Source organism: Rhinopithecus bieti, unplaced genomic scaffold (assembly GCF_001698545.2).
Source record: "Rhinopithecus bieti isolate Rb0 unplaced genomic scaffold, ASM169854v2 scaffold_1106, whole genome shotgun sequence".
In the NCBI taxonomy this organism is placed as follows: Eukaryota; Metazoa; Chordata; class Mammalia; order Primates; family Cercopithecidae; genus Rhinopithecus; species Rhinopithecus bieti.
In genome coordinates this window covers 195,543-221,750 of record NW_016803367.1, presented here as the reverse complement: position 1 = coordinate 221,750, position 26,208 = coordinate 195,543, and the positions used below count along the sequence as shown (strand labels likewise).

Genomic DNA, 26,208 nt, shown 5'->3' with positions numbered 1-26,208 from the left:
TTGATTGTCACACTGGGAGAAAGCGGTGTTACTAGCATTTAGTGGGTGGAGGCCAGGGATGCTGTTAAATATCCTACAGTGCACAGGACAGCCCCTACTACAAAAGTGTCCAGCCCAATATAATAATGCTGAGATGGGGAATCCCTGCCCTAGAATCTCTTTGATTTCTCTGTCTGATGAACTCTAGTTTACCTATCAAGACTCAGTTCAAATGTCACCTCCTCTGGGAAACCTTCCTCTACCAACCAGGTCCTCTCTCCAGATGAATAATGTCACATCTTTCTACTTTTTCATACACAACTCTATTTAGCACATCACATATTAGACTGAAAATTTTTATGTTTACCAGCATGTCCCTATTACTAGAATGGGAGGTCCCCTAAATAGAGACTGTATTTTACTCATCTTTTCTTCTCAGTACTTGGGACAGGGCCTGGCACTCAAATGTGTACTGGATGAATTAAGACACATCTACAGAGAAAACAAAATATTTTCAAGCAAACAACTCAGCACTTTGAACCTGTCTGAAATTAACGATTCCTCAGTTCTAAGAAATATACAGGTACAAATATACATTTTTCACCAACTTTCTAAAACTAGTCATTAACATTATGGCATCACATTTTAGAATATTTATAAATTACATTGGTTTTTATAAGTGCTGCTCAAAATAAATTTAACCAAATCTCTCTAAATATTCTGCTAAATTTAGTAAAATAGGGACTGGAAAATAATGGAACATTTAAGTAATTATATATTTAAAACATCTATTTTAGGAAGAACAATTAAATAAGAAAATATTGAAATGTATAATCTTGAGATCAGTGTTAAAGGCTTTGAAATAATTGAGACATAAGTTTATTACAGTTCTACTATACTAGAATAGTAGCAATTTACCTATTTAGGATTAAGTTACAGATAATGAACAAAACTTTTATAACAAAAGAAAAAAATGTAAAAAATAATTCTAATAAAAATATGAATATAAGCAAAGAATGAAAGACATTCAAGCTTGGGCAAAATGCTAATGCACATTAAATAATAGGGTACTGAAATCTCTGAGCATCCTAACAACATAACATAGGAGATTCAGAAAATAACAGATGAAGGAAATAAAATAACAGTAGAGAAAACTAACTACTATACAGATTTAGAAATCTGAATAGCAATCATTTTTATAACTGTTTACGTAGTACTTTAGTTCCTTAACCTGCTTCTTGATTGAACTGACAAAATATTACACATACTGTTAAAATATCAAATATTTATTTTCAGATCAAAAGTCATTATATAGCCTTTACAAAAGTAATATTGTATTTCAGAAGGCATACATAATAAACATATGCCAGTCACTGTTATGTTGTTTGCTATGCCTGAAATAAACACAGACTACAAAGTCTCATCTTCACTCTAAGTTGTAAACACAGAACACAGACAGTGTCTCAGATACAGGTAAAAGTTCTCACTAGATTTAAAAACTCAGTCATTAATGAGCTGTTGATTATTGAAAGCTAGAAACTCAATCTTATACTGCTAGAGACTGGTAGCTAAACATATAAGAAAAGAATGTGTAGACTCTCAGTGCTTTAGAAACCAGGGTCTCTGACCAAAGCAGTGATTTAATTTCACGACTGCTCAGTACAGATAGCTGACATTACTAAATGCTACTCTAATATCAACTTGTTAAATGTGAATCCAGACTCAGCATATCAGAATACTAACCCAGACTAACTGGAGTCATGGGAAATATTTTGGGAGCTGTTTATTTATAAATGAGTTACAATATACCACTATAATTAGATTAATATATAATTATTGATAAACACAGGATTATTTCTAAAACCCATCATTGTTGCCACTGCTATATTTAGAAAAAGCAACACTAGAATCTTCTTCATAAAACAAGCCTTGATTTATCAATTAGATCTATTTAGATATAGTATAAATTAAATTTAACTGTCACTGTATGGTTTACAATGCTTTTATAAAGAGAAGTCTAATAAACATTAAAAGGGGGACAATTTAAATCTCCAGCAAACTGCATACTTCTGAACTACTGTATAATCCAATAATCTACCAAAAGATAGAATCTGCACAAAGTTATACATTTGATTGTCACAAAAAATATTTAAGTTAGTTTACCTAAGCATAAATAAAACCAGTAACAATGGATATTTTTAACAATGCAAAAGGCATTTGATCCACATTTCATTAAAAAATACATTTAAAATACTCTTCTCAAAAGTATCCACAACAAACTATAATTATTACCATAAAATAAACTATTTTAAGGTATTTCTACAAATATTTATACATGAATTATTCCTTTCAGGTTATTTCATTACGTGTAAAAGAAATTTATAAGTAACATTAACTCAATTAGCATAGTACTAATGTTTCTCTCTCAGTGCCATTTCATTTCTTCCTTTAGAAGAAAAATAGTTGATTGTTATAATCTCCTAAAAGCTGGTTTTTAAGAAAAGTTTCCTATAATGGAATTAAAAATGTAAAATATAGATCAGAATTTGAAAATCTGATCTTTTTTTATCTCAGTAAAGGTAGTGGCTATAATTACATCTGGCATTGGTAACAATTGTTATATTTACCAGATTTCAGAAAGAGAGAAAATAAACTACAATGACTATTTTATTCACCTAAAGCTACTTATCCAGAAGATTTTTTTAAAAAAAAATCTTTAATAAGCATATTGGAATGTTACAAAAACACAGATAACAGATATAAGTTTGTTTCCTCCCCAAACTATTTATGTACTGTCATGTAAAATTGCTTTAGTTAGAAAAATTTTTTAACTTTCTTGGAACCTGGCAAAACATTCCAAATACAGAAATTTTAAAATTCTATTTCAGTTCAAACCATTTTAAATACTTAAGAACTTTTGGCTAAGATTCAAAAGAGTTAAATTACTAATATAATAAAGTTGAATTGTCAAAAATGAAAAGGTAAATAGAAAATTGTGGGAAATGCCTAGCAATTTAAACCAACTTCAAAAATATTAAAACTTAGAATTCAATATTGTTGAAAGAATGAGTTACATTTTAGAAGGCAGTATTAACTCGTGGCTCATGAAAAATAGGGTAGAAACAAAATTCCATAGTTAAGGGTATATACAAATGTAAATGCCATTTATTTTTCCTCTGCTTTAAACATGCAGCATAATAGCTTTTATGAATGATCTTATCAATACATGTATTTTAGAGATATAGTTCCTCTATGATAATTTATAACAAGATCTTCACACTTTGATATGGGTTTTGTTTAATATTTTAAATAAGCATTCTAAATTTTACTCTATTTCATAATGATTAAGAAGGGGAGAAAGCAAAATGATGGTTTTGAAAATAGGAATAAAATACTGAGCTACAAAATAGAATACTATACCATTTAAAGGAAAAGATACCAAGATAAAATCTTATGAAATAGACTGTTATTCAAAGTTTGTTATGTTGTAAAGTTTTACAGCTTAAATCACTTAGGAAGATTTTAAAATACACATTTTGTACATTGGTAAAGTAACAAATACAGTAAAAAACTATACATAGGGTTCTTCAGATTTACAAATATAAAATTTATGACTACAAAGTACTGCTAGCTAAGGACCAGGAAAATATATAAAACTGCTTGGTTATAATAATAAATTTTCTCCAAATATTTCATTAAGTTATTCTCGTATAAATTAATATTTATCAAGATCAAAGGAAACTTACCTTGCAAGAATTAGACAGTTCATTTGTACAATCTCTGTTGCTGTCTCTTGATAAATTACCCACTTTACCTTCATTTCCAGATGCAAACTTTATGAGTAACTGAGATGGTCCCCCTTTAGAACAATTGTGCTTAAGGCTGGATAGACAGGAAATATTTGGATAAGCTCCTCCCAATGAAATACTTCTTTGTAAAATACCATGGTTTTTGTTCATCTGTGAATTTGGTCTTTCCAATTCTCCATTGATATTTATTTGATAATCTACGTTTTGGGAGGATGGCAAACATGCGGATGTCCTATGCGTGAGCTTAATATACTCTGAATCAGAATTAAGCTTAATTTCTGACATTTCTGGTTTACAATCACCATTTGTTGTTTCACAATCTAATGTAGTTGTTTTTTGTTGGGCGAAATGCACTGAAACACAAGAATATCCTTCAGATGACTTTTCACAGACAGTCTGTTTGGGAGTATTATTCGAAAGAACAATTTTCTTCTGTAACGAGCCCTTCCTGTGAAGCGGCCGTATGTCTCTTACTTCTCCAGGGTTACAAATTGTTTTAGATAACCGAAGTCCATTGACAGCTGTTGAAAGAAATCCTTTAGCACCAGTGCCATCCTCATTATGTGCAATTTCACTAGGAGAAATAACAAACTGGTGTGAAGTTTGATAGGATCCTTTGCTCAGAAGAGTACATGGACTTGTCGGAGAAGTCGGTGGGGTATTTGAAGGACTCCTAGGAAAAATGACTAAGGAGGAGCAACGTTTTAGTGGAATTTTTGTGTTCCTGCTCACTGGCAATTTCATAATCTCTAATCCACGTTCCAAGTCATCCTGGACAAAAGGATCTGTACTTGTACTTCTTGAAAAAATTTCACATGGAGTAGTATTCCTGTTTGGCACAATTCCATTGGAGGTGCTGTCAGAAGGTAAGTTTCCACCCAAAAAAGTATCATCACTTGGTGGCAATGTATAACTACTACTGTCACTGATGACACTGTTAGTGTACGAACCTCCACTTGTGATACTTGCACATGACCCGAAATCACTACCGTTGCTGCTGTAAGATCCATTATCACTGGTTGAAAAGTTACTAAGGCTACCACTACAAATGGCTGGACTGCTTACAAGGTTACCATCATTCACTGCATTCAACTCACTATCGACCACAGCACTGCTGTAAATACCATCCTTCAAGATACAAGTAAATGAGGCATCATCACTATCAGCTAAGACATTGCTAGACTGAAGATATCCACTGTACCTTGCTGGCTGTAGTGAAATCTGTAGACAGCTGCTCTTTTTATTAACATTTTCAGATGAGGGAACAGATGATCTTTCTTGAGACTGAACGTTTTCCTTTATTAACGGAGCCAGTGCAGTCTGTCTGGGAGTCAGCTTCATTTGAACAACGTTAGACGCTGAAATCCGTGTTGGTCTCTTGAAGCACATGTGAACATGGCTATCCAAGTCATCTCCGGAGGTTTCTGACAAAGGGTAAGTATTGCTTCTTCTGGCTGCAAAGTGCAATCGTAAGCTTTGTGCCATTTGTTCTCATTTCCAAACATGTTAAGGGCTGAAAGTCATAACAAAGATCTCTGTCCGTAGACAGGCTAGAAGCAGCTGCACTGCATCAAAAGAAAAAATCATTTGTGGTGCCTAAAAGAGCTATTAAGTAGTAGTCTTTATCCTAAGTAAAACATTAGATACCAGATATCATAGAAAGAAAAAGACGACCCATTCCAGAGACTGACGTTTCCAAAATGTCTTGAATCGCTTGTAGTCAAAATGCCTTCACTTACAAAGCACTTGATTTCCAGCGACCTTTAAGCTGAGCTCAGCTGCAGCACACTGACTCAAACACAGCCAACCTTGTTTCAATTATACCTTCTCCAATTTGCATGAATGAGTAACACAAGAACAACAATCTTCTAACATTTCATGTTGAAACAGTATTTTTTCACCCCAGCTCTACTAAATGAACATTTAACTATGTGAATCGCAGTGCCTATACTTTCTCCAGCCAACTTTGACCACTAATATTTTTACCCATAGGTATAGAATTACAGGAAGTTGGTAGGAACGAAACCCCATGTAATTAAGTATCAAATCAAAGATTGAATTTCCAAATAGTAGTCATACTAGGAATCTAGTCAAGTTAGTTAATATAGGGACTGTTAATTTTTTTTTTTATTTGTGAATTCAAACAGTTCTGTAAATTTGGAAATACCAAAACTTTAGGATGAATTTAAACTTTAGCACTACATCAAACAGATACATATTTTAGCTTCTAAAGTGCTAATTACATAAAAAGTGAAAGCTTAAGGACAGAACTACAAAATTAACCTAGTAATACCATTGCAAAACTGAAGCATAGGTTCGAGAAAAAAAGTTTAAGAGAAGCTGTCACTAAGCATTTTCTCCTGTAATTTTAAGGCCTTTTCCAGCCAAGTAGAACAGTCTTTAAATGATGCCATTTATATTTTGACTATTAAAACTCTGCCAAGAAATAGCCTAAGCAAACATTCCAATAAAAATATATGCAGATTAGAAAAAAAAAAAAAAACTATACCCAAGATAGTTTGAACACATAGGATATTTTATTTCACTGTCTCTGCAATTCATTCACTTAAGAGAGTGTTGTGGTAAGTAAAGAAGTCTAAAAAGGATTTAACACATCAAATAAACATATCTCAATGCCAATTCTGTTCTGAAAAACTCTAAGAGCTCTTTGCTGGCCCCTGCTGGTGCTTTGAAACAATCCATTTAGCTGTTTGATATCTATAAAGAAATATAAACCCAGCTGTACATTTCTTTATATAAACAAAGTGCATACTTGTTTACATTTTTGAGAGCTAGCCCTGCCCTAGAGGTGGAATTACTCAGCAGTGCTGATAAAGCTTCCACAGTAGAGAACAGTGGACTGTTTGTCCTTTTAGAGGTTGTGATTTTGTATATATTTTTTCTGCTTTGTATTTATTTAACCTTTATTTTCAGTTTACTAGGTAATAAAAATTTAATATTTTAATTTCTCTCCCAAATGCCATAGACCAAGGTTGGTATTCTATTTGAAAGAAACAAATTTATTTTTAAATAATACTCTAGGGTATATTTAAACCCCTTACCTAAATTTTATAGCTGGAACTCCAGCAATAAATATATACTGGCTCATTCATAGGAAAGTAAAAGGTAAAATAGTTCCGTTGTTTATACCACATGCTGCTACACCCAAGTTGTATTTTTCTAAGTAAGTTTTTTTTTCCTAAGTAAAAGCAAATATGTAAAACATACTTTGTTTTAAAAAAACTGCTTAAGATAGATCTGTTTTCGATCAGAATTTTCTAAACAGATATTCAATCAATTAAGACACAACAAAACAGAATTATGGGAATTTATTGAATTATATTTGACTAGAATGAAACAGCATTGTATTTTCAAATGTGTACAATAATTGGAAATTTAGTAATACAATTATTATGTTATTTTGGTTTTGTATAACCTATCTCCTTTAAGATTTTACAGAATTCAGTCAATATTCCCTTAACATCTTTTTCGAGACGGAGTCTCGCTCTGTCGCCCAGGCTGGAGTGCAGTGGCCGGATCTCAGCTCACTGCAAGCTCCGCCTCCCGGGTTTACGCCATTCTCCTGCCTCAGCCTCCCGAGTAGCTGGGACTACAGGCGCCGGCCACCTCGCCCGGCTAGTTTTTTGTATTTTTTAGTAGAGACGGGGTTTCACCATGTTAGCCAGGATGGTCTCGATCTCCTGACCTCATGATCCTCCTGTCTCGGCCTCCCAAAGTGCTGGATTACAGGCTTGAGCCACCGCGCCCGGCCAACATCTTTTTCTTTTAAATAAGGAGGAGTCCTGTTTTACTCTGCCTTCAAATGACTTCAGCTTTCTTTCTGGGATTAAGTGTGGGGTCTAACAACTCAAAGAATGAATCCCTTCTAATAGGCTAATCAATGAGATCTAATTGTTCATGCCTGTGGCCTACAACTTCCTGGAAATAGGAAAAGCTCCTCTGATTATTAACATATAAAATAACGAACTCCAAGTATTTGGCCAGATAAATGTCTTCTCTTTGGTAAGCTTCACTGTAAGCATCAGTTCCACGTCCCCTAACTAGATTTAACTTTCTGGAGAGCATGGACCATAACTACACAGTTCTTCTGAGGCTCCTGAGCTTGTCCTGGGCACAAAGTAAGCACCAAAAGACACCAGAGAGAAGTCTGGATGGATAGATGGTGTCACCACAGGCACTCTGAATGCCTGACGCTTTCTTTCAGGATTTTTGTTGTTGTTGTTGTTGTTGAAGTTGATCCAGCTGCCACTTATAAAGAAATATCAAAAAGCACTGCAGGTGGACAAGAAGGAATGACGTTTGAAAAATTTACAGAGAGGGTTTCAGCCAAGGAAAAGTAAGGTAAGAGAATCACATGCACTTCCTAGCACTCTAGTCTGAGTTTAAATTCTAGGGAGGCTGAACAGTTTGCACTGCTGGCTGAGGTCTGAACATAGGATCTATACTGCTATTACAGCAGTTGCATGGGAAATCGGGGAACTTGCTATAAAATGTAGTTCCTCAGTCCAGCAAATACCAAACAGGAGTGTTAACCCTAACCTTAAGAGTAGAAGAACTGGAGGGACATGGCAGCCCTCATCTGGAAAGAATCCATGCACGTCCTACATAGAATTGCGTATTTTGGAGTGAAACAGATTGAAGTTAAGAACCCCACATTCTGAGTTGTTGGTTACTGATCATCTACACGGAAAATAATGTAATTATCTACATGGTATGGATAGCTTCTGGGTAATCTTAATCATTGACTGAACTTTGAAGGCCAAAGTCAGCTGCGGTGGTTAATTGTATGTATCAACTTCGATAGGTTATGGTACTCAGTAGTTTGGTCAAACACCAGTATAGACATTGCTATGAAGACATTTAGACATGATTAGCATTTACATCAGTAGACTTTGAGTACAGCACATTACCCTCCACAATGTGTGGGGGTCTTATCCAATCAGTTGAGGGCTTTGAGAGCAAACACAGGTTTTGTAAGCAGCAGCAGCAATTCTGCCTCAAGACTACGATGTAGAATCCCTGCCTAAGTTCTCAGCTTCCTGGCCTGCCCCGCAGATTTCAGATTGCAGTTTTCACTATATACATATATAGTGTGGAAATATATATATTCATATATTATACATAATTTCATATATAAAATATATGAAAAATAAATAATACACAAAATATATACACAATCCATTGTTTCTGTTTCTCTGGAGAAGCTTCACTAATACAACTGCTAAATGTGAGAAGCACAGGGTCTCCACCCAGAATATAGGCAGCTCCTAAAACCGGTGGCTCAATGTGTACAGGTGTATGTCTTAGACTGGTGACACAGTGCTAACTTTTGCATTGGTGGGTAGAATTTTTTTAAGGCACATAATTCTGAAATGTTCTGTCATTATTGCCACCACCACCACTACCATCACCATAATGAAACGACTATATTTTAAAACCCTCAAGTCTTAAAATTGGGTGGAAAACAATGATATAAGCCTACTCTTTCTTGAAAGCAAATATCACTTATATTACAAACGTTTTCCAGATGACTAAAGTTGTTTCTGCTTAATATTATACTTGTGTTCTTCACCTTCCATTTTCAAAGAGAAATTGCTAGGAAAATGGTACATTTTAAATTTAGTTGTGAGTGCCTCAGCAGAATAAAGACGGAATGACATTTATAACCACATAGGTCACTTGTTGCTATACAATCAGGTCTGTTACTCCACCAATGGCTATAGTTTCTATAACATCTCAAGTCATCTCTATACCTCCCTTACCTGCTGAGACTAGCAACAAATCAGAGGACTAGAATGACACACACCACCCTGTTCTAATTATCTATGGCTCTTTGTTTTGCTGGTAAACCGAGTTTCTCGAGAAAAGCTGTATTTCCCATGCATAGAAGAGCATCTAACACAGTAGATATACTAAATGGTGTATCTTAGCTAATACAAAATATACCATATCAGACAGCTACAAAGGCGTAAGTCCATGAATGTTAAATAACACTTTATATTTGTATCATGATAAAGAATTTTCCAAGTATTTTCATAGTCACTGTCTCATTTTATCCTCACAACATGCTTATGAGATAGGCAGGGCAAATATTGTTGTCCTCATTTTTCAAATGTGAGAAGGTATTTTTAGAAAGGCTGAATAATTTGTTTAGGGTTACAAGCTCATGCCCCCAAAGAAATGCAGGATTATAATAGAATTTCTTAGTCCTTAGTGTGGGGATCTATAACAACTTTTTTTTTTACCCTCCCCCTCCCCGAGATGGAGTCTCACTCTGTTGCCCTGGCTGGAATGCAGTGGCGTGATCTCAGCTCACTGCAACCTCCACCTCCTGGGCTCAAGCCATTCTCATGCCTCAGCCTCCAGAGTAGCCGGGACTACAGGGGCGCACCATCACGCCCGGCTAATTTTTGTATTTTTAGTAGAGACAGACTTTCACCATGTTGGCCAGGCTGGTGTCAAACTCCTGACCCCAGGAACATCTCCTGATCCGCCCGCCTCAGCCTCCCAAAGTGCTGGGATTACAGGCATTACAATATCTTGATTAATGTATTATTTGTTCTTTTCCTTTAGTTAAAAGTTTAAAAAATTTTATTTGTCATATTTATCCATCTATAAATATCCAACTGTTAATATCAAACGCAACACTTTTTTCTTCCAACCTATCATGATGCACTTTATAGTATTATATACACAGTAAATGCTCAAGGAACGTTAATTTGCTGATCAGTGTTTGACAAACAGCCATTCTGGCCATTAAGAAAGAGTCACACCAATACTAAAGTTACTAGCAAAACGGACCAGACAAGTAAGCATGGTGGAAAGCACAGATGTGAGCTGTCCCTCCTTGTAGACAACATGCAAATAACGCAAATAAAATAGTTCACCAATAATACACCCAATGATAAGGCAGAATTCACATCGGTATCAGTGGCAACAGGAAAAATAACAGTAATACCATGAGCTGGCAATTCAACTCTAAAACGTATCTCTTAGAGATACACTCAGAGATGTATATACGGAGACACAAAAATGTTTATCAATTGGTAAGAGCAATACTGGAAATAACACTAATAACACTAATATTAAGGAGGTTAAATACATAAATTATAGCATTATTATATTTTCAGAGTATAGAAAATTATGTATCATTGAAAGGTGTCATCACAGATCTCACAAATATAACATTAAGGAAAAAAGCATATCAGAGGGATGCCTACAGAGATATACTATTTTTATAAATTAAAAAATATACAAAATAAACAAGGTGGGTTTTTGTTTTTTGGAGATAAGAGTTTTGCTCTTGTCACCTAGGCTGGAGTGCAATGGTGTGATCTTGGCTCACTGCAACCTCCGCCTCCTAGGTTCGAGCAAGTCTCCCACCTCAGCCTCCCGAGTAGCTGGGACTACAAGTGTCTACCATCACGCCCAACTAATTTTTGTATTTTTAGTAGAGACAGAGTTTCACCATGTTGGCCAGCCTGGTCTTGAACTCCTGACCTCAGGTGATCCACCTGCCTTGGCCTCCCAAAGTGCTGGGATTACAGGCATGAGCAACCATGCCTGGCCAACAACAATGTCTTTTTTAGGGATATATATGTGTATATATGTGATAAAAGTATTTTAAAAAGCAAAGAATGGTAAATACAAAATTGAGGACAGTGGCTACTAGTAGAGGAAGAAAAGGAGATGCTACTAAGGAGGGATCTAGGGAGGGTTTCAAAGATTTTGGTAATGTTCTAGTTCTTAGGCTGAGTAATGTGTGTGTATATACATATTTGTCTTATTATTTAAAATATATATATTATGTGAGCTTTTTTGCATGTATATTTCGTGATTTAAAAACAAAACACACACACAACTCCACCAATATGAAGTTTCATTTGTTTCCATCTAGAAGGGACCAGCCTGGCCAACATGGTGAAACCCCATCTCTACTAAAAATACAAAAATAAGCTGGGCAAGGAGGCGGGTGCCTGTAATCCCAGCTACTTAGAAGGCTGAGGCAGGAGAATCGCTTGAACCCGAGAAGCAGAGGTTGCAGTGACCTGAGATTGCGCCACTGCACTCCAGCCTAGACAACAGAGTGCGACTCTGTCAAAAAATAATAATAATAAATAAAGGAAAACAGATCTATAGAGACAGAGGGGAGAAAAAAGGAAAACTTTATATTCTTTTAAAAAAAGCAAAAACTCAGACAGAAAACAAATAGCTCTGTAACTAACCATATTCGATAATCAAATCAGCAACATCTGTCACTCAGCCTTAAAAATTAGATTGCCAGGCTGGGCATGGCAGCTCATGCTTGTAATCCCAGCACTTTGGGAGGCAGAGGCAGGTGGATCATGAGGTCAGGAGATCAGGACCCTCCTAGCCAACATGGTGAAACCCCATCTCTACTAAAATACAAAAAAATTAGCCAGGCGTGGTGGCATGCGCCTGTGGTCCCAGCTACTAGGGAGGCTGAGGCAGGGGAATTGCATGAACCCTGGAGGCGGAGGCTGCAGTGAGCTGAGACTGAGCCACTGTGCTCCCGCCTGGCAACAGAGTGAGACTCCAACTCAAAAAAAAAAAAAAATTAGATTGCCAGCCAGTGATAGTCTTCTTCAGCAGCAATAATGTACTTTTGCTTACTATGATGTTTATTAAAGATTTCATTGGCAATATCTTTAGTTGCTAGTATAATTATCACTTCTTGAGGGCAAAAAACATGAATGTGGTTTAACATTAAAACAGACTTTTTTTTTTTTTTAAAAAAAGCTAGTTTCTTTGTTAGCTAAAAAATGAACAAAACTGTTTAATTTTTCTGGTGCTTGTAACTGATAAGCTTTGCACACATAACACTGTTTGTATACTTACCTGTTCAAATCTTACAGGTTTAAAATATAAATGTAAGCTGCTAAGAAGAGGGTTTGAGATTGGATCCTCAGAGACAAAATCAGGAAAAGAATAGGACTTTAAGATAGTCCTTTGGGAGGCCGAGACGGGCGGATCACGAGGTCAGGAAGATCGAGACATCACTGGACTAACACCGTGAAACCCCGTCTCATACTAAAAAATACAAAAACTAGCCAGGGGCGACGGTGGCAGAGCGACCTGTAGTCCAGCTACCGGGAGGCTGAGGCAGGGAATGGCCTGTGAACCGGGAGGCGGGAGCTTGCAGTGGGCTGGATCCGGCCTACTGTACTCCAGGCCTGGCGCGACAGAGCGAGGACTCCCTCAAAAAAAAAAAAAAAAAAAAAAAAAAAAAAAAAAAAAAAAAAGATAGTCTTTAGGAATTCAGAAATCGAGAACAATCATTTTATAAAAGAATATCAGGTTTAAGTTTGCTTTTTGCTTCTGTAAGAGCTGGCCATCCTTGAGAAAACTTTATTTGCTCATTCCTTATCAGTGTAAAAAGGACAGATTTCCTCTGTAGAAGAGTGGGGATGAGAGAGTGGATAGGATGTCCATTGGATACGGGTAACCCTAAGAAAGGCCACTGTAGGAAGGCGGCACAACTGAAGGATACTCTGGGCGAAGGTTCCCAGTGCCATGGACTCGGAACCAGGGGTCATGGACGAGTGAGAGGGAAGGCAGGACAAACAGGTTGATTTTCTGTCCTCTCCTGTCACAAGAGGTCTTCAGTAAGGCCTTATAATATGTTGGCAATCAGAAGAGGTGCTTGGGAGGAGAATGGAAAGGGAGCAAGTAGCACCAGGAGGAAGAAAACAAATTCTATCTCCCTCACCATTTTGCGCAGAGTCTCCATAACCACCCACAACCCGCCTCTCAAATCCCAGATTGCCTATCCACTTCCCCTGGCTGCTCTACTGAAACGTACCCTTACTTCATATTTCACACAAGCACAATATAACTTACCAATCGATTTTCGTCAAACACTTCAAAAAGAAGCCGGTGCTGCTGAGGATGAACCTAAGTAAGGAAAACACAATCTTTATTTAAAAACAAGTAAACATCAACCCACAGACACTGAGAAATAAATGCTTAAAGATGTTGCCATTTGATTGAGTGCGGTGGCTCATGCCTGTAATCCCAGCACTCTGGGAGGCCGAGGTGGGTGGATCACCTGAAGTCAGGAGTTCAAAACCAGCCTGGCCAACATGGGGAGACCCTGTCTCTACTAAAAATACAAAAATGAGCCAGGTGTGGTGGCATGTGCCTGTAGTCCCAGCTACTTGGGAGGCTGAGGCAGGAGAATCGCTTCAACCTGGTAGGTGGTGATGGCAGTGAGCCAAGATTGTGCCACTGCACGCCAGCCTGGGCAACAGAGAGACTCCATCTCCAGAAAAACAAAACAAAACAAACAAACAAAAATATGTTGCCATTTGCTAATCCTATTATTTGGAATGTATTTTAAATTACATGAAATAAGAGCAGACTAGTCATGTGTCACTCATTTTCTAGTAGTTTCACAATAACAACAAAGTGAATTTGGTTATTTATTTTCAGATTTTCTAATAGAACAAAAGGAAGTAAAAGAAAATTTCAAAAGATTACTTAAATGTTTGCAAATCCTTAAAATACAGACTAGATTTTGACATCTTATAATCGCTTTTATTTTCTTGCTTTTATTTATCAGTGTAGAGCGACCCAAAGTGGATATTTATTTTCAGAAACTAGTGTTGTGAATCCTTTTATTATTGACTTAATAAAATCACATGTTGCTTTTACTATATAAAGTACATAGCAGTCAAAAGTATACACTGAGTTTTCACTTAAGGTTTAAATTTTGTAGCACATGAATAAAAATTACAAGCAATATTTTATTTCTCAAAGCCAATGCTTTCGTTCTTGTAGGAATGTTTCAATATCAAAATAAAAATCTATGTGACATCAAACAGAAAGGTAATCTTTAATACTTTTTTTGTACCAGAGTTTAAAATGAAGAAAACATATTCATATTTATGTTGATTTTTCCCCTATAATACATATATTATATTGTACACTGTGATATCTTAAAACATTGGTGTACATGTCAAAAGTATTGGTAGAAAAAAGTCCTATACTTGTGACAAAGATTTCTAGATACCTAACTAACTGTCTCCTTTTCCTTCTGAGAACATAATCCTAGTTTTGCCTACAGCCACATTCCCAGGCTCACCACATTGGACACCTGTTGAGGAAACCATTAATTTTTGAAAACTGAAGTACAACATATATTCAGTGAAGTATAAAGTATACTAATGTTGGGATGCGGAAGAAAAAAGTATACTAATCTTAACTATACAGCTGGATAACTTTTTACATATGTATACTCTATCATATACAATATGCATATGTAAAAATACATATACATACTGTGTATGTATATGATACATATGTATATATATTAAACCCAGATAAAGATATTGAATCATCTGTTCTATTTTATATATATTTTTTGTGAATGGTGCTCTCTGGAATTGTTTAACATGGAGACCCTGAATATGCCTATCTAGAAATTTATCCCTTGTACCTAGGGGCAACCAATGAAGCCAACCTAGTGCCAGTCACTTCCCGGGAGAGCTTTTCAGAGGTGGCTGACTCAGCTGGGAGAGATGTCCCTTTTGCCCCTTGCATTTATCTTTCCTGTCTGAAATGTGGTTAGGATAGCTGGCACTCCTGCAGCCATATTGTGACCATGGAGTAACTGAGCATAGACATGCCAAACATTAAGGCTAGACATCATGGGGATGGAAAAATAGTGTTAAGACAGCTAGATGTGCTGGTTCACACCTGTAATCCCAGCACTCCCAGGCTGAGGTGGGAGGATCATTTGAGCCCAGGAGTTGGAGACCAGCCTGGGTATCATAGGGAGACCATCTCTACAAAAATAACAAAAATTAGCTGGATGTCATGGCACGTGCCTATAATCCCAGCTACTCAGGAAGCTGAGGCAGGAGAATCGTTTGAACCTGGGAGGCGGAGGTTGCAGTGAGCCAAGATCGCACCACTGCACTCCAGCCTGGAAAACAGAGTGCAAACCTGTCCCTCCCTCCCCACCAAAAAAAGGGTGGGCACGATGGCTCATGCCTGTAATCCCAGCACTTAAGGAGGCCAAGGCAGGCAGATCACTTGAGTTCAGGAGTCTATAACCAGCCTGGCCAACAGGGCGAAACCCTGTCTCTACTAAAAACACAAAATTATCAGCTGGGTGTGGTGGCAGGCACCTGTAATCCCAGCTAGTTAGGAGGCTGAGGCAGAAGAATCACTTAAACCTGGGGCACAGAGATTGCAGTGAGCCAAGATCGCGTCACTGCACTGTCCAGCCTGGGCATCAGTGTGAGACTACGTCTCAAAAAACAAAAAGAAAAGAAAAAAGAAAAATAGTGTAAGACAATCTTTTTTCAAAGAAGATGTAGAAGAACTTTTGAGGAGATGTAACTGAGATGAGACTTGAAAGATGGGAAGAATTGAAATGAGAAGGTATAGAGAATATGCATGGCAAAGTCACATGAGAAAAGAAGGCACGGGGGCAGAATGAGCATGCTCTAAGGAAATGAGACTGACAATTTTTTTTTTTTTTTTTGAGATAGAGTCTCACTCTGTCACCCAGGCTGGAGTGCAGTGGCGCAATCACAGCTCAGTGAAACCATGCTCAAGCAAACCTCCTACCTCAGCCTCCTGAGGGTCTACAGGCATGCACTACCACGCTCGGCTAATTTTTAAATTTTTTTTGTAAAGACAAGGTCTCACTGTGTTGCCTAGGCTGATCCTGAACTCCTGGGCTCAAGTGATCCTCCCGTCATGGCCTCACAAGAATATTTCTGTATTAGAGACTGGCAAGAAAAGTTTGGTTAGTTAGGGTAGAGCCAGGGTGGGGATACTGACATCCAGAAGAAGAGTTAAGACTTGATTGGTAGGGGGACCAAAGCAGTTTTAAAAGGAGACATGACATAATTTAGGTCACATCTCAAGATTATTTTGTCAGTGATGCACAAAATGAATTGGGCTGGAGAGAGACCCTGGTGTCTACAGGAGCTGGAGCCCTAGTAACTCATGCATGGAGTCAGTAGAGCTTTGCTCAGGATGGCCCCAGTGGGAGTAGGGAGGGAGACAGGGCTACAGAAACCATTTTGAGGAAAACCCTCCAAAGTATCAATGTCTATCAAAATACCTAGCAGACACTGCCGATGTTTAATGAATATTGCTAAGAAACTAATCTGCTGTCCTGGTTCAGACTGTAATTAACAGCTCGTAACAGGATTTACTACCTCAACTATCTTTTTTTCTCCCCTCCTCACTCTGTTGCCCTGGCTGGAGTAGAGTAGTGCAATCTCAACTCACTGCAACCTCCGTCTCCTGGGTTCAAGTGATTCTCCTGCCTCGACCTCCCAAGTAGCTGGGAATACAGGGGCGTGCCACAGGCCTGGCTAATTTTTTGTATTTTTTTTTTTTTTTAGTAGCGACAGGGTTTCACCATGTTGGCCAGGCTGGTCTTGAACCCCTGACCTCAGGTGATCCACCTACCTCGGTGCTGGGATTACAGGCATGAGCCATCAGGCCTGGCCTATCTTATCTTTTTAATCTGTCTTTCTTATTGTAATTGGAGTTACTTACCTAGAAGACATTTAGGCCCTCTTTACACCCTACTTAAAAGTTGTCCCCAGTGGTCTAAATAACAAAATCCAAACGCTTGAGTATGGAATGATCCTTCATGATCTGAGTCCAATTTGCCCTTCTGGCCTTGTGTCCTATAAATGTACCCCTGCCCAACCAAATATATATCTACCCTATACTGTAATCACACTGGAAACTCACTACTAACCGCTTCTTGCATTTTCTGATTTGTATTTCTGTGCATGTTAAGGTCTATCCACTTGCAACACCTTCTCCACTCTACATGTCTACATTGTGCTCATCATTCAAGCCCAGCTCAAATGCCAACCTCTCCCTAGAGCCTGACCTCCCCATTCACTACTTCTCCTGTTTTCAAAGTAGTTGATCAGACTTACTGCATTTTTTCTTTTTATTAAAGTTAATTGGGCATATGTGTGATATCTCCCTACTGACTTATAAACACCACAAATGACTTATTCATGTTGCTTTTTGTATTTCAGAAGCACATAATAAATGTAAAAATATAGTTTAAAATGTGTAGTGAGAATACTAATTAAAAATTAGCAACCTGAACATAAACATTTATCTTCTCTCTTGGGAGATTCTATTTAAATCGTAGGCAATAGTTTGTAAAAGATATAAAACCATTACAGTAAAGAAGATGAGAGGGCCATCAGCAGCTGAGCAATTTCAACAGTTACCTAGCAGACAGATGAAGTGGCGATGGAAGTGATGATGGAGGGCAGAGGAAGCTGAAAACCACCGAAAGAACAGAGTGTCAAAGCAAAAGGGGCAACTACCCTAATGACAGAATGTCTCAAATACCACCTTCGCCTCTGGATGGTACATGTACACACGCGCATGAGCACGCGTGCACACATACCCTCTTATTAGAGATCTTCTCTTTATGTCTATTTTCAGGAGATTTAATGAAAATATAAGCATCAGATTTTTTTCCTTTTTTAAAAAAGTTTATTTTAGTTTTCGGAGTACATGTACAAGTTGGTTCTGTAGATAAACCGTGTGTCGTGGGGGTTTGTTGTACATATTATTTCATCACCCAGGTAATAAGCACAGTGCCCAACAGGTAGCTTTTCTATCCTCACCCTCCTCCTGTCCTCCACCCTCAAGCAGGCCCCGGTGTCTATTGTTCCCTTCTTTGTATCCATGCATACTCATGTGTAACTTCCATTTATAAGTGAGAACATGTAGTGGTTGGTTTTCTGTTCCTGTAAGCATCAGTTTTAATATATAAAATATAAATGGAAACTAAAAATGTAACATGTAATAGTTAAATGTTTATGCATTTTACCTAGAGAAACAACAGATGATTTTTCTATTTTATCACTGTTAAGTATGACTAGATTACCAGAGATCACGAACGTACAAATTAGAAAACTGTCCTCAAAGGAAAAGAGATAATTTAGGAAACAAAAGAAAAGAGTTTTAAAAACTCTAAGGAGTATCCTTAGAAACATTTAGGAATGTCTTGCATCCATAAAACAAAAACAAGATACTAAAAAAGGGAACTGGAAAACAAAAAAGAGGTGCTGGAATGAAAACTGTTGAATTAAAATAGAAGTGCTTTAAGAAAAATTTGTGGAAATCTCCCCAAAGGTAAAATAAAAAGCTAAGTTGTAGGGAAATGAGTGAAAATAAAAAAAGAGGATTTTTTTGAACAGATTCAGTGAAAGAATGAACCCCTAATGCCCTAAAAAAGAGGTTGGGCAAATTATGGCTTGTGTGCTAAATCCAGCCAGCAATCTACTTTTTAATTTAATGGCTCACAAGATAAGAATATTTTTTATATTTTTAAATGGTTACATTTCAGATAGATATATAAATACCTATAACCATAACCTTGATTTTGCCTCCCAACCTACAACACCCAAAATATTTTACTCTCTGGCCCTTTAAGAAAAAGTTCACTGACCCTAGTCCTAGACAATCACTGTATGTTATCTATTAACTTCTCTCATGTATCTAGAATGGTACTTGTTAAGATGAGCCTTGGAAGATGTGAGAAAATAGTTACTCAAACCATTTTCTGATTCTGTGGTTCACATGAGGAATTCTGATTGAGAAGAACAGAAAATCACTCTAGGTGACCTTCCACTCAACTAGCTGGAATCCCCAAATGATCATACAGAGGGAAGAAAATCATTAAAGAAATTATTCACACAATGTCCGAGTTGAAGAGAAACAGTATTCATTAGACTGAAATGCTTACTGATATGGTTTGGCTGTGTCCCTACCCAAATCTCACAGGAATTGTAATAATCCACGTGTCAAGGGCAGGGCCAGGTGGAGATAACTGAATCACTGGGGTGGTTTCCCCCATACTGCTCTCCTGGTAATGAATAAGTCTCACGAGATCTGATGGTTTTAAAAATGGGACTTCCCCTGCACACACTCTCTTGCCTGCTACCATATATAATATGCCTTCACTTCTCCTTTGCCTTCTGCCATGATTGTGAGGCCTCCCCAGCCATGTGGAACTGTGAGTCCATTAAACCTCTTTCCTTTATAAATTATCCAGTCTTGGGTATGTCTTTACTAGCAGCATCAGAATGGACTAATCCACTTACCAAAGGCCTAACACAATGGACTTTTAACACTGTACATACAAGGCATATCACTGTGAAATTTTAAAACACTGGCATAAAATAATCATAAAATTTTCAGAGAAAGAGAAGGAAAGAGGGAGAAAAAAGGAACAAGTATCATATCTTTCAACAGAAATACAAAATACAACTGGAAAAGATGATAAAGCAATGTCTTCAAATTTCTGAGGAAAAATTATGTTTACGCAATAATTCTATGAATGGCCAAACATAAGTTGGCTATTTATTCATCTATCATAGTTGGAAATCGACTTGGAACATGCATGCATGAACTTTTTAATAATATGGGAAATATGATCAGAGTAACAAACAGAAACAGTTAAAAAGTGGGTAGCAGGAACAGAAGGGAGGACAGAGCACTAGAATTTATTGTTTTCATTATAAGCCCTTTCATACTATCTCATTTTAAAATTATGTGCAAATTCTTTCAAAAGATTTTTTTTAATTTGTTAAAGATAGAAATAAAACTATGATCACAAAAAACAGTTTATATGATGATATTTTAAGAAAAGGCAAAAGCAGAAAAAAAATTAAAATATCAGCGATAGACTTATTGAAAAAAAAGAATAACTATATTAGTCTATAAATGCATAAAACAACAGAGGAAAAAAGTTGCCAAAAGAGTTTCCAATTTTCCAAAAAGAACAAAGGTATTGATAAGTATATGATTCTATTGTGTTCATAAATAACCTGAAGCAATATTCCTGAACATTCTGCCAGTGGTTGTGGGAACAAACAAGACAGGTACATCTTTAAAATAGCTTTACTAGCTATAATGCACATAGCATACACTCTTCCCTTTGAAGTATACAATTCAGTGGTTTTAAATATATTCAGAGAATGTGCAAGCATCACCACAATTTTAGCACATTTTTACAATTACAAAATGAAACCTTGTGTCTTTTAACAGATACTCTTCATTTTCCCTCAACTTTCCCAGGAAACCACTAATCTACTTTCTGTCTCCACAGATTTGCCTATTCTGGACACCTCATGTAAATGGAATCATACAATATATGGTCTTTTGTAATTGGCTTCTGATATGGTTTGACTGTGTCCCCACTCAAATCTCATCTTGAATTGTAGTTCCCATAATCCCTACGTGTAGTGGGAGGGACCTGGTGGGAGGTAATTGAATCATGGTGGTTGTTACCTTGATGCTGTTCTCGTGATAGTGAGTGAGTTCTCATAAGATCTGATGGCTTACCCGCATTGGCAAGACAACCCTCAGCCAAAAGAACAAAGCTGGAGGCATCACGCTACCTGACTTCAAACTATACTACAAGGCTACAGTAACCAAAACAGTATGGTGCTGGTACCAAAACAGAGATATAGACCAATGGAACAGAATAGAGTCCTCAGAAATAATACCACACATCTACAACCATCTGATCTTTGACAAACCTGACAAAAACAAGAAATGGGGAAAGGATTTCTATTTAACAAATGGTGCTGGGAAAACTGGCTAGCCATATGTAGAAAGCCAAAACTGGATCACTTCCTTACACCTTATACAAAAATTAATTCAAGATGGATTAAAGACTTAAATGTTAAACCTAAAACCATAAAAACCCTAGAAGAAAACCTAGGCAATACCATTCAGGACATAGGCATGGGCAAGGACTTCATGACTAAAACAGCAAAAGCAATGGCAACAAAAGCCAAAATTGACAAATGGGATCTAATTAAACTAAAGAGCTTCTGCACAGCAAAAGAAACTACCATTAGAGTGAGCAGCAACCAACAGAATGAGAGAAAATTTTTATAATCTACCCATCTGACAAAGGGCTAATATCTAGAATCTGCAAAGAACTTAAAAACAAATGTACAAGAAAAAAAATCAAACAGCCCCATCAAAAAGTAGGCAAAGGATATGAACAGATACTTCTCAAAAGAAGACAGTTCTGCAGCCAACAGACACATGAAAAAATGCTCATCATCACTGGCCATCAGAGAAATGCAAATCAAAACCTCAATGAGATANAATCAAAACCACAATGAGATACCATCTCACACCAGTTAGAATGGCAATCATTAAAAAGTCAGGAAACAACAGGTGCTGGAGAGGATGTGGAGAAATAGGAACACTTTTACACTGTTGGTGGGACTGTAAACTAGTTCAACCGTTGTGGAAGACAATGTGGCAATTCCTCAAAGATCTAGAACTAGAAATACCATCTGACCCAGCCATCCCATTATGGGCATATACCCAAAGGATTATAAATCATGCTGCTATAAAGATACATGCACATGTATGTTTACTGTGGCACTATTCACAATAGCAAAGACTTGGAACCAACCCAAATGTCCATCAATGATAGACTGGATTAAGAAAATGTGGCACATACACATCATGGAATACTATGCAGCCATAAAAAAGGAGGAGTTCATGTCCTTTGTAGAGACACGGATGAAGCTGGAAACCATCATTCTGAGCAAACTATGGCAAGGACAGAAAACCAAACACTGCATGTTCTCATTCATAGATGGGAACTGAATAATGAGATCACTTGGACACAGGGTGGAGAACATCACACACTGGGGCCTGTCATGGGGTGGGGGTAGGGGGTAGGGATAGCATTAGGAATAGCATTAGGAGATATACCTAGTGTAAATGAGTTAATGGGTGCAGCACACCAACATGGCACATGTATACATATGTAACAAACCTGCACGTTGTGCACATGTACCCTAGAACTTAAAGTATAAAAAAACAAAAGATCTGATGGCTTTATAAGGGGTTTTCACCTTTTCTTGACACTTCTACTTGCTGCTGCCATGTGAAGAAGGATGTGTTTGCTTCCCCTTCTGCCATGATTGTAAGTTTTTCTTTTGTTTGTTTGTTTTTGAGACGGAGTCCCGCTCTGTCTACCCGGTTGGAGTGCAGTTGCGCCATCTTGGCTCACTGCAAGCTCCGCCTCCCGGGTTCACGCCATTCTCCTGTCTCAGCCTCCCGAGTAGCTGGGACTACAGGCGTCCGCCACTACGCCCAGCTAATCTTTTGTATTTTTAGTAGAGACGGGGTTTCACCGTATTAGCCAGGATGGTCTCGATCTCCTCACCTCGTGATCCGCCCACCTCGGCCTCCCAAACTGCTGGAATTACAGGCGTGAGCCACTGCGCCCGGCCCCATGATTAAGTTTTTTGAGGCCTTCCCAGCCATGCTGAACTGTGTCAACTAAAACTTTTTCCTTTATAAATGACCCAGTCTTGGCTGGAGGAAGTGGCTCATGCCTGTAATCCCAGCACTTTGGGAGGCTGAGGCAAGCAGATCACCTGAGGTCAGGAGTTCGAGACCATTCTGGCCAACATGGTGAAACCCCCTCTCTACTAAAAATACAAAATTAGCTGGATGTGGTGGCATGCACCTGTAATCCCAGCTACTTGGGAGGCTGAGACAAGATAATTGCTTGAACCCAGGAGGCGGAGGTTGCAGTGAGCCGAAATTGCGCCACTACACTCCAGCCTGGGTAACAAGAGCGAAACTCTGTTTCAAAATAATGATAATAATGATAATTAAAAATAAATAAATTACCCAGTCTCAGGCATATCTTATGAGCACTGTGAGAATGGGCTAATACAGCTTCTTTCACTTATGTTTTCAAGGTTCATCCACGCTGTAACTTGTATCAGTACTTAATTCCCTTTTGTTGATGAATAATATTTCATTATATGTGTATATCTCATTTTGTTATCAGTTGATGGACATTTGTGCTGTTTCTAATTTTTGACTATTATGAATAATGCTGCTATGAACATTGGTGCACAAGTTTCCTGTGCATATGTTTTAAGAACACTGTACACACCAACATGGCACAAGTATACATATGTAACAAACCTGCACGTTATGCACATGTACCCTAGAACTTAAAGTATAATAATAAAAAAAAAACACTGTAAAATAAAAAGTGTAAAAAATTAAATGAATTAGACAAGTATTTTCATAAGCATAAAACAATATAAAATAGAAAGTATTCCAGCATTTTAACTTAAATGTTTTATGTCTTTCCACTTTATTTCTTTATACAAATAATTATCTCTAATCAACAAATATAAAATTAAATTGTAAATATATGGCCACAGAGAAAAAACCAAAACAGTAAAAAAGGATATATAGTGAATTATAAATCTTTGTCTTACCTTTGTCCCACCCCCAGAGCAAATACTGTAAACAGTTTCTTAGGTCCTTCCAGAATTATTTTCTAAAATACTAGCTTATAAGAAAGCATTTAAAAAATTTTCTGGTTTTACACAAATAGTATATTCCTATATACAATTTTCTGCATTTTTCTTTTCTTTTTTTTTTTTTTGAGATAGAGTTCAACTCTATAGCCCAGGCTGGAGTGCAGTGGCACAATATTGGCTCACTGCAACCTCTGCCACCTGGGTTCAACCGATTCTCCTGCCTCAGCCTCCCAAGTAGCTGTGATTATAGGTGCCCACCACCACGCCTGGCTAATTTTGTATTTTTAGTAGAGACGGGGTTTCACCATGTTGGCCAGACTGGTCTTGAACTCCTGGTCTCAGGTGATCCACTCGCCTTGGCCTCCCAAAGTCGTGGGATTACGGGCATTAGCCACCGTGCCTGGCCTTGTTCTGCATTTTTCTTCCTTCCTTTAATATAATCTGAAATGAATTATCTATAAAAACATATAAACCTGCCTCTTTTTAAACAGCAGATTAGGATTTCATTGTATGAATGTATCATAATTTACTTACTGCTCCACTGATGGGGTCTCCTGCCTTCTTCCTAGCTAAAAGAATTATGATTTTATTCAAATATTGGGTGACTATGTATGTTAGGGATAGACAGCAACTCCTCTCTCCCAGGGGCTGAATTTTGATTCCTCTAAGCCTTAGGGTAATACCATTTTCCTCACCAACAATGGGGTAGGAAATATGCACATTACACAATTCTGGCCCAAGGGAAAAAGATCCAGTTTTCTGGAGGGTCCTCTGGAAAAAGGTTCTTCACTTTTTTAAAGAGATTCTCAGCAAAGGCCAGCCGCGGTGGCTCATGCCTGTAATCCCAGCACTTTGGGAGGCTGAGGCGGGCAGATCATGAGGTCAGGAGATCAAGACCATCCACGCTAACATGGTGAAACCCCGTCCCTACTAAAACTACAAAAAGTTAGCTGGGCATGGTGGCGGGCACCTGTAGTCCCAGCTACTTGGGAGGCGGAGGCTGAGGCAAGAGAATCGTTTGAATCCGGGAGGCGGAGGTTGCAGTGAGTCGAGATCGTGCCACTACACTCCAGCCTGGGTGACAGAGTGAGACTCTGTATAAAAGAAAAAAAAAAGAGAGAGAGAGAGAGGTACTCAGCAAAAAGCTCTGCCTTTTCAGCCTCTGGACATCATCGTGTCTTTGGAACTGCTATAAGTATCTGTGACCATAGAGAGCAAGCCAAGAGAATCCCACAGAAGCTGGGTCAAGCATGACTTCTTTCACCTGCTGCAATGACCAACCTTCTTCTATGCTTCTTATGATTAGAGCTAACCAGTATGCTTATTGTGTAAGGCAGTTTTCGTTGTTACCTCGAGTCTATAATTTGAAGCTCAAAGCATCCTAAATGATACACTTTGTCAGAGGGGTCCCTCCTAAACCTCCTAGACTAAGTGATCCCCCATCCCTGTATTTACTCTCTGGTACCATTGTTTTCCCTTCCATAACGCTCAGCACACTGGTAATAATTTTGAGTTATCTGTTCACACTGGTCCATACTAGACAGTAAGTTTCATTGAGGGTAGGGACTGTGGCCATCTCATTAACAAGCATAGCAAAGTGCCTGAGAAATAGGTTAGAAAAATATCACACCAAGGCCAGGCACGGTGGCTCAAGCCTGTAATCCCAGCACTTTGGGAGGCCGAGACGGGCGGATCACGAGGTCAGGAGTTCGAGACCATCCTGGCTAACACGGTGAAACCCCGTCTCTACTAAAAAATACAAAAGCTAGCCGGGCGAGGTGGCTGGCACCTGTAGTCCCAGCTACTCGGGAGCCTGAGGCAGGAGAATGGCGTAAACCCGGAAGGCGGAGCTTGCAGTGAGCTGAGATCCAGCCACTGCACTCCAGCCCAAGCGACAGAGCGAGACTCCGTCTCAAAAAAAAAAACAAACAAAAGAAATAAACAATGATGTGTTAGCAATAAAGTGACAGTCTATAGAGAGAACATGTACTTAAACACATTGTTGGAAATGACTGTGGGAGTTTTACTTTAGATTCCGAGTTATTGTT

General features: G+C 37.9%; 2 protein-coding genes across 2 annotated transcripts in view; both read right to left on the bottom strand.

The window, feature by feature from the left end:
* NEDD4 (NEDD4 E3 ubiquitin protein ligase) overlaps positions 1–5,273 on the bottom strand; it is a 101,403-nt gene extending 96,130 nt beyond the window's left edge. Inside the window, exon 1 of the mRNA XM_017881262.1 lies at positions 3,726–5,273. Within this exon, the coding sequence (XP_017736751.1) occupies positions 3,726–5,273 (1,548 nt within the window). The remainder of the gene's footprint in view (positions 1–3,725) is intronic.
* Positions 5,274–5,323: 50 nt separating this feature from the next.
* Positions 5,324–26,208, bottom strand: part of LOC108535334 (E3 ubiquitin-protein ligase NEDD4-like) — a 74,749-nt gene continuing 53,864 nt past the window's right edge. The window contains exons 5-6 of the mRNA XM_017881320.1: positions 13,671–13,724; positions 5,324–5,353 (exon numbers count right to left, since the gene is read on the bottom strand). Of these exons, the coding sequence (XP_017736809.1) occupies positions 5,339–5,353; positions 13,671–13,724 (69 nt within the window). The 3' untranslated portion in view covers positions 5,324–5,338. The remainder of the gene's footprint in view (positions 5,354–13,670; positions 13,725–26,208) is intronic.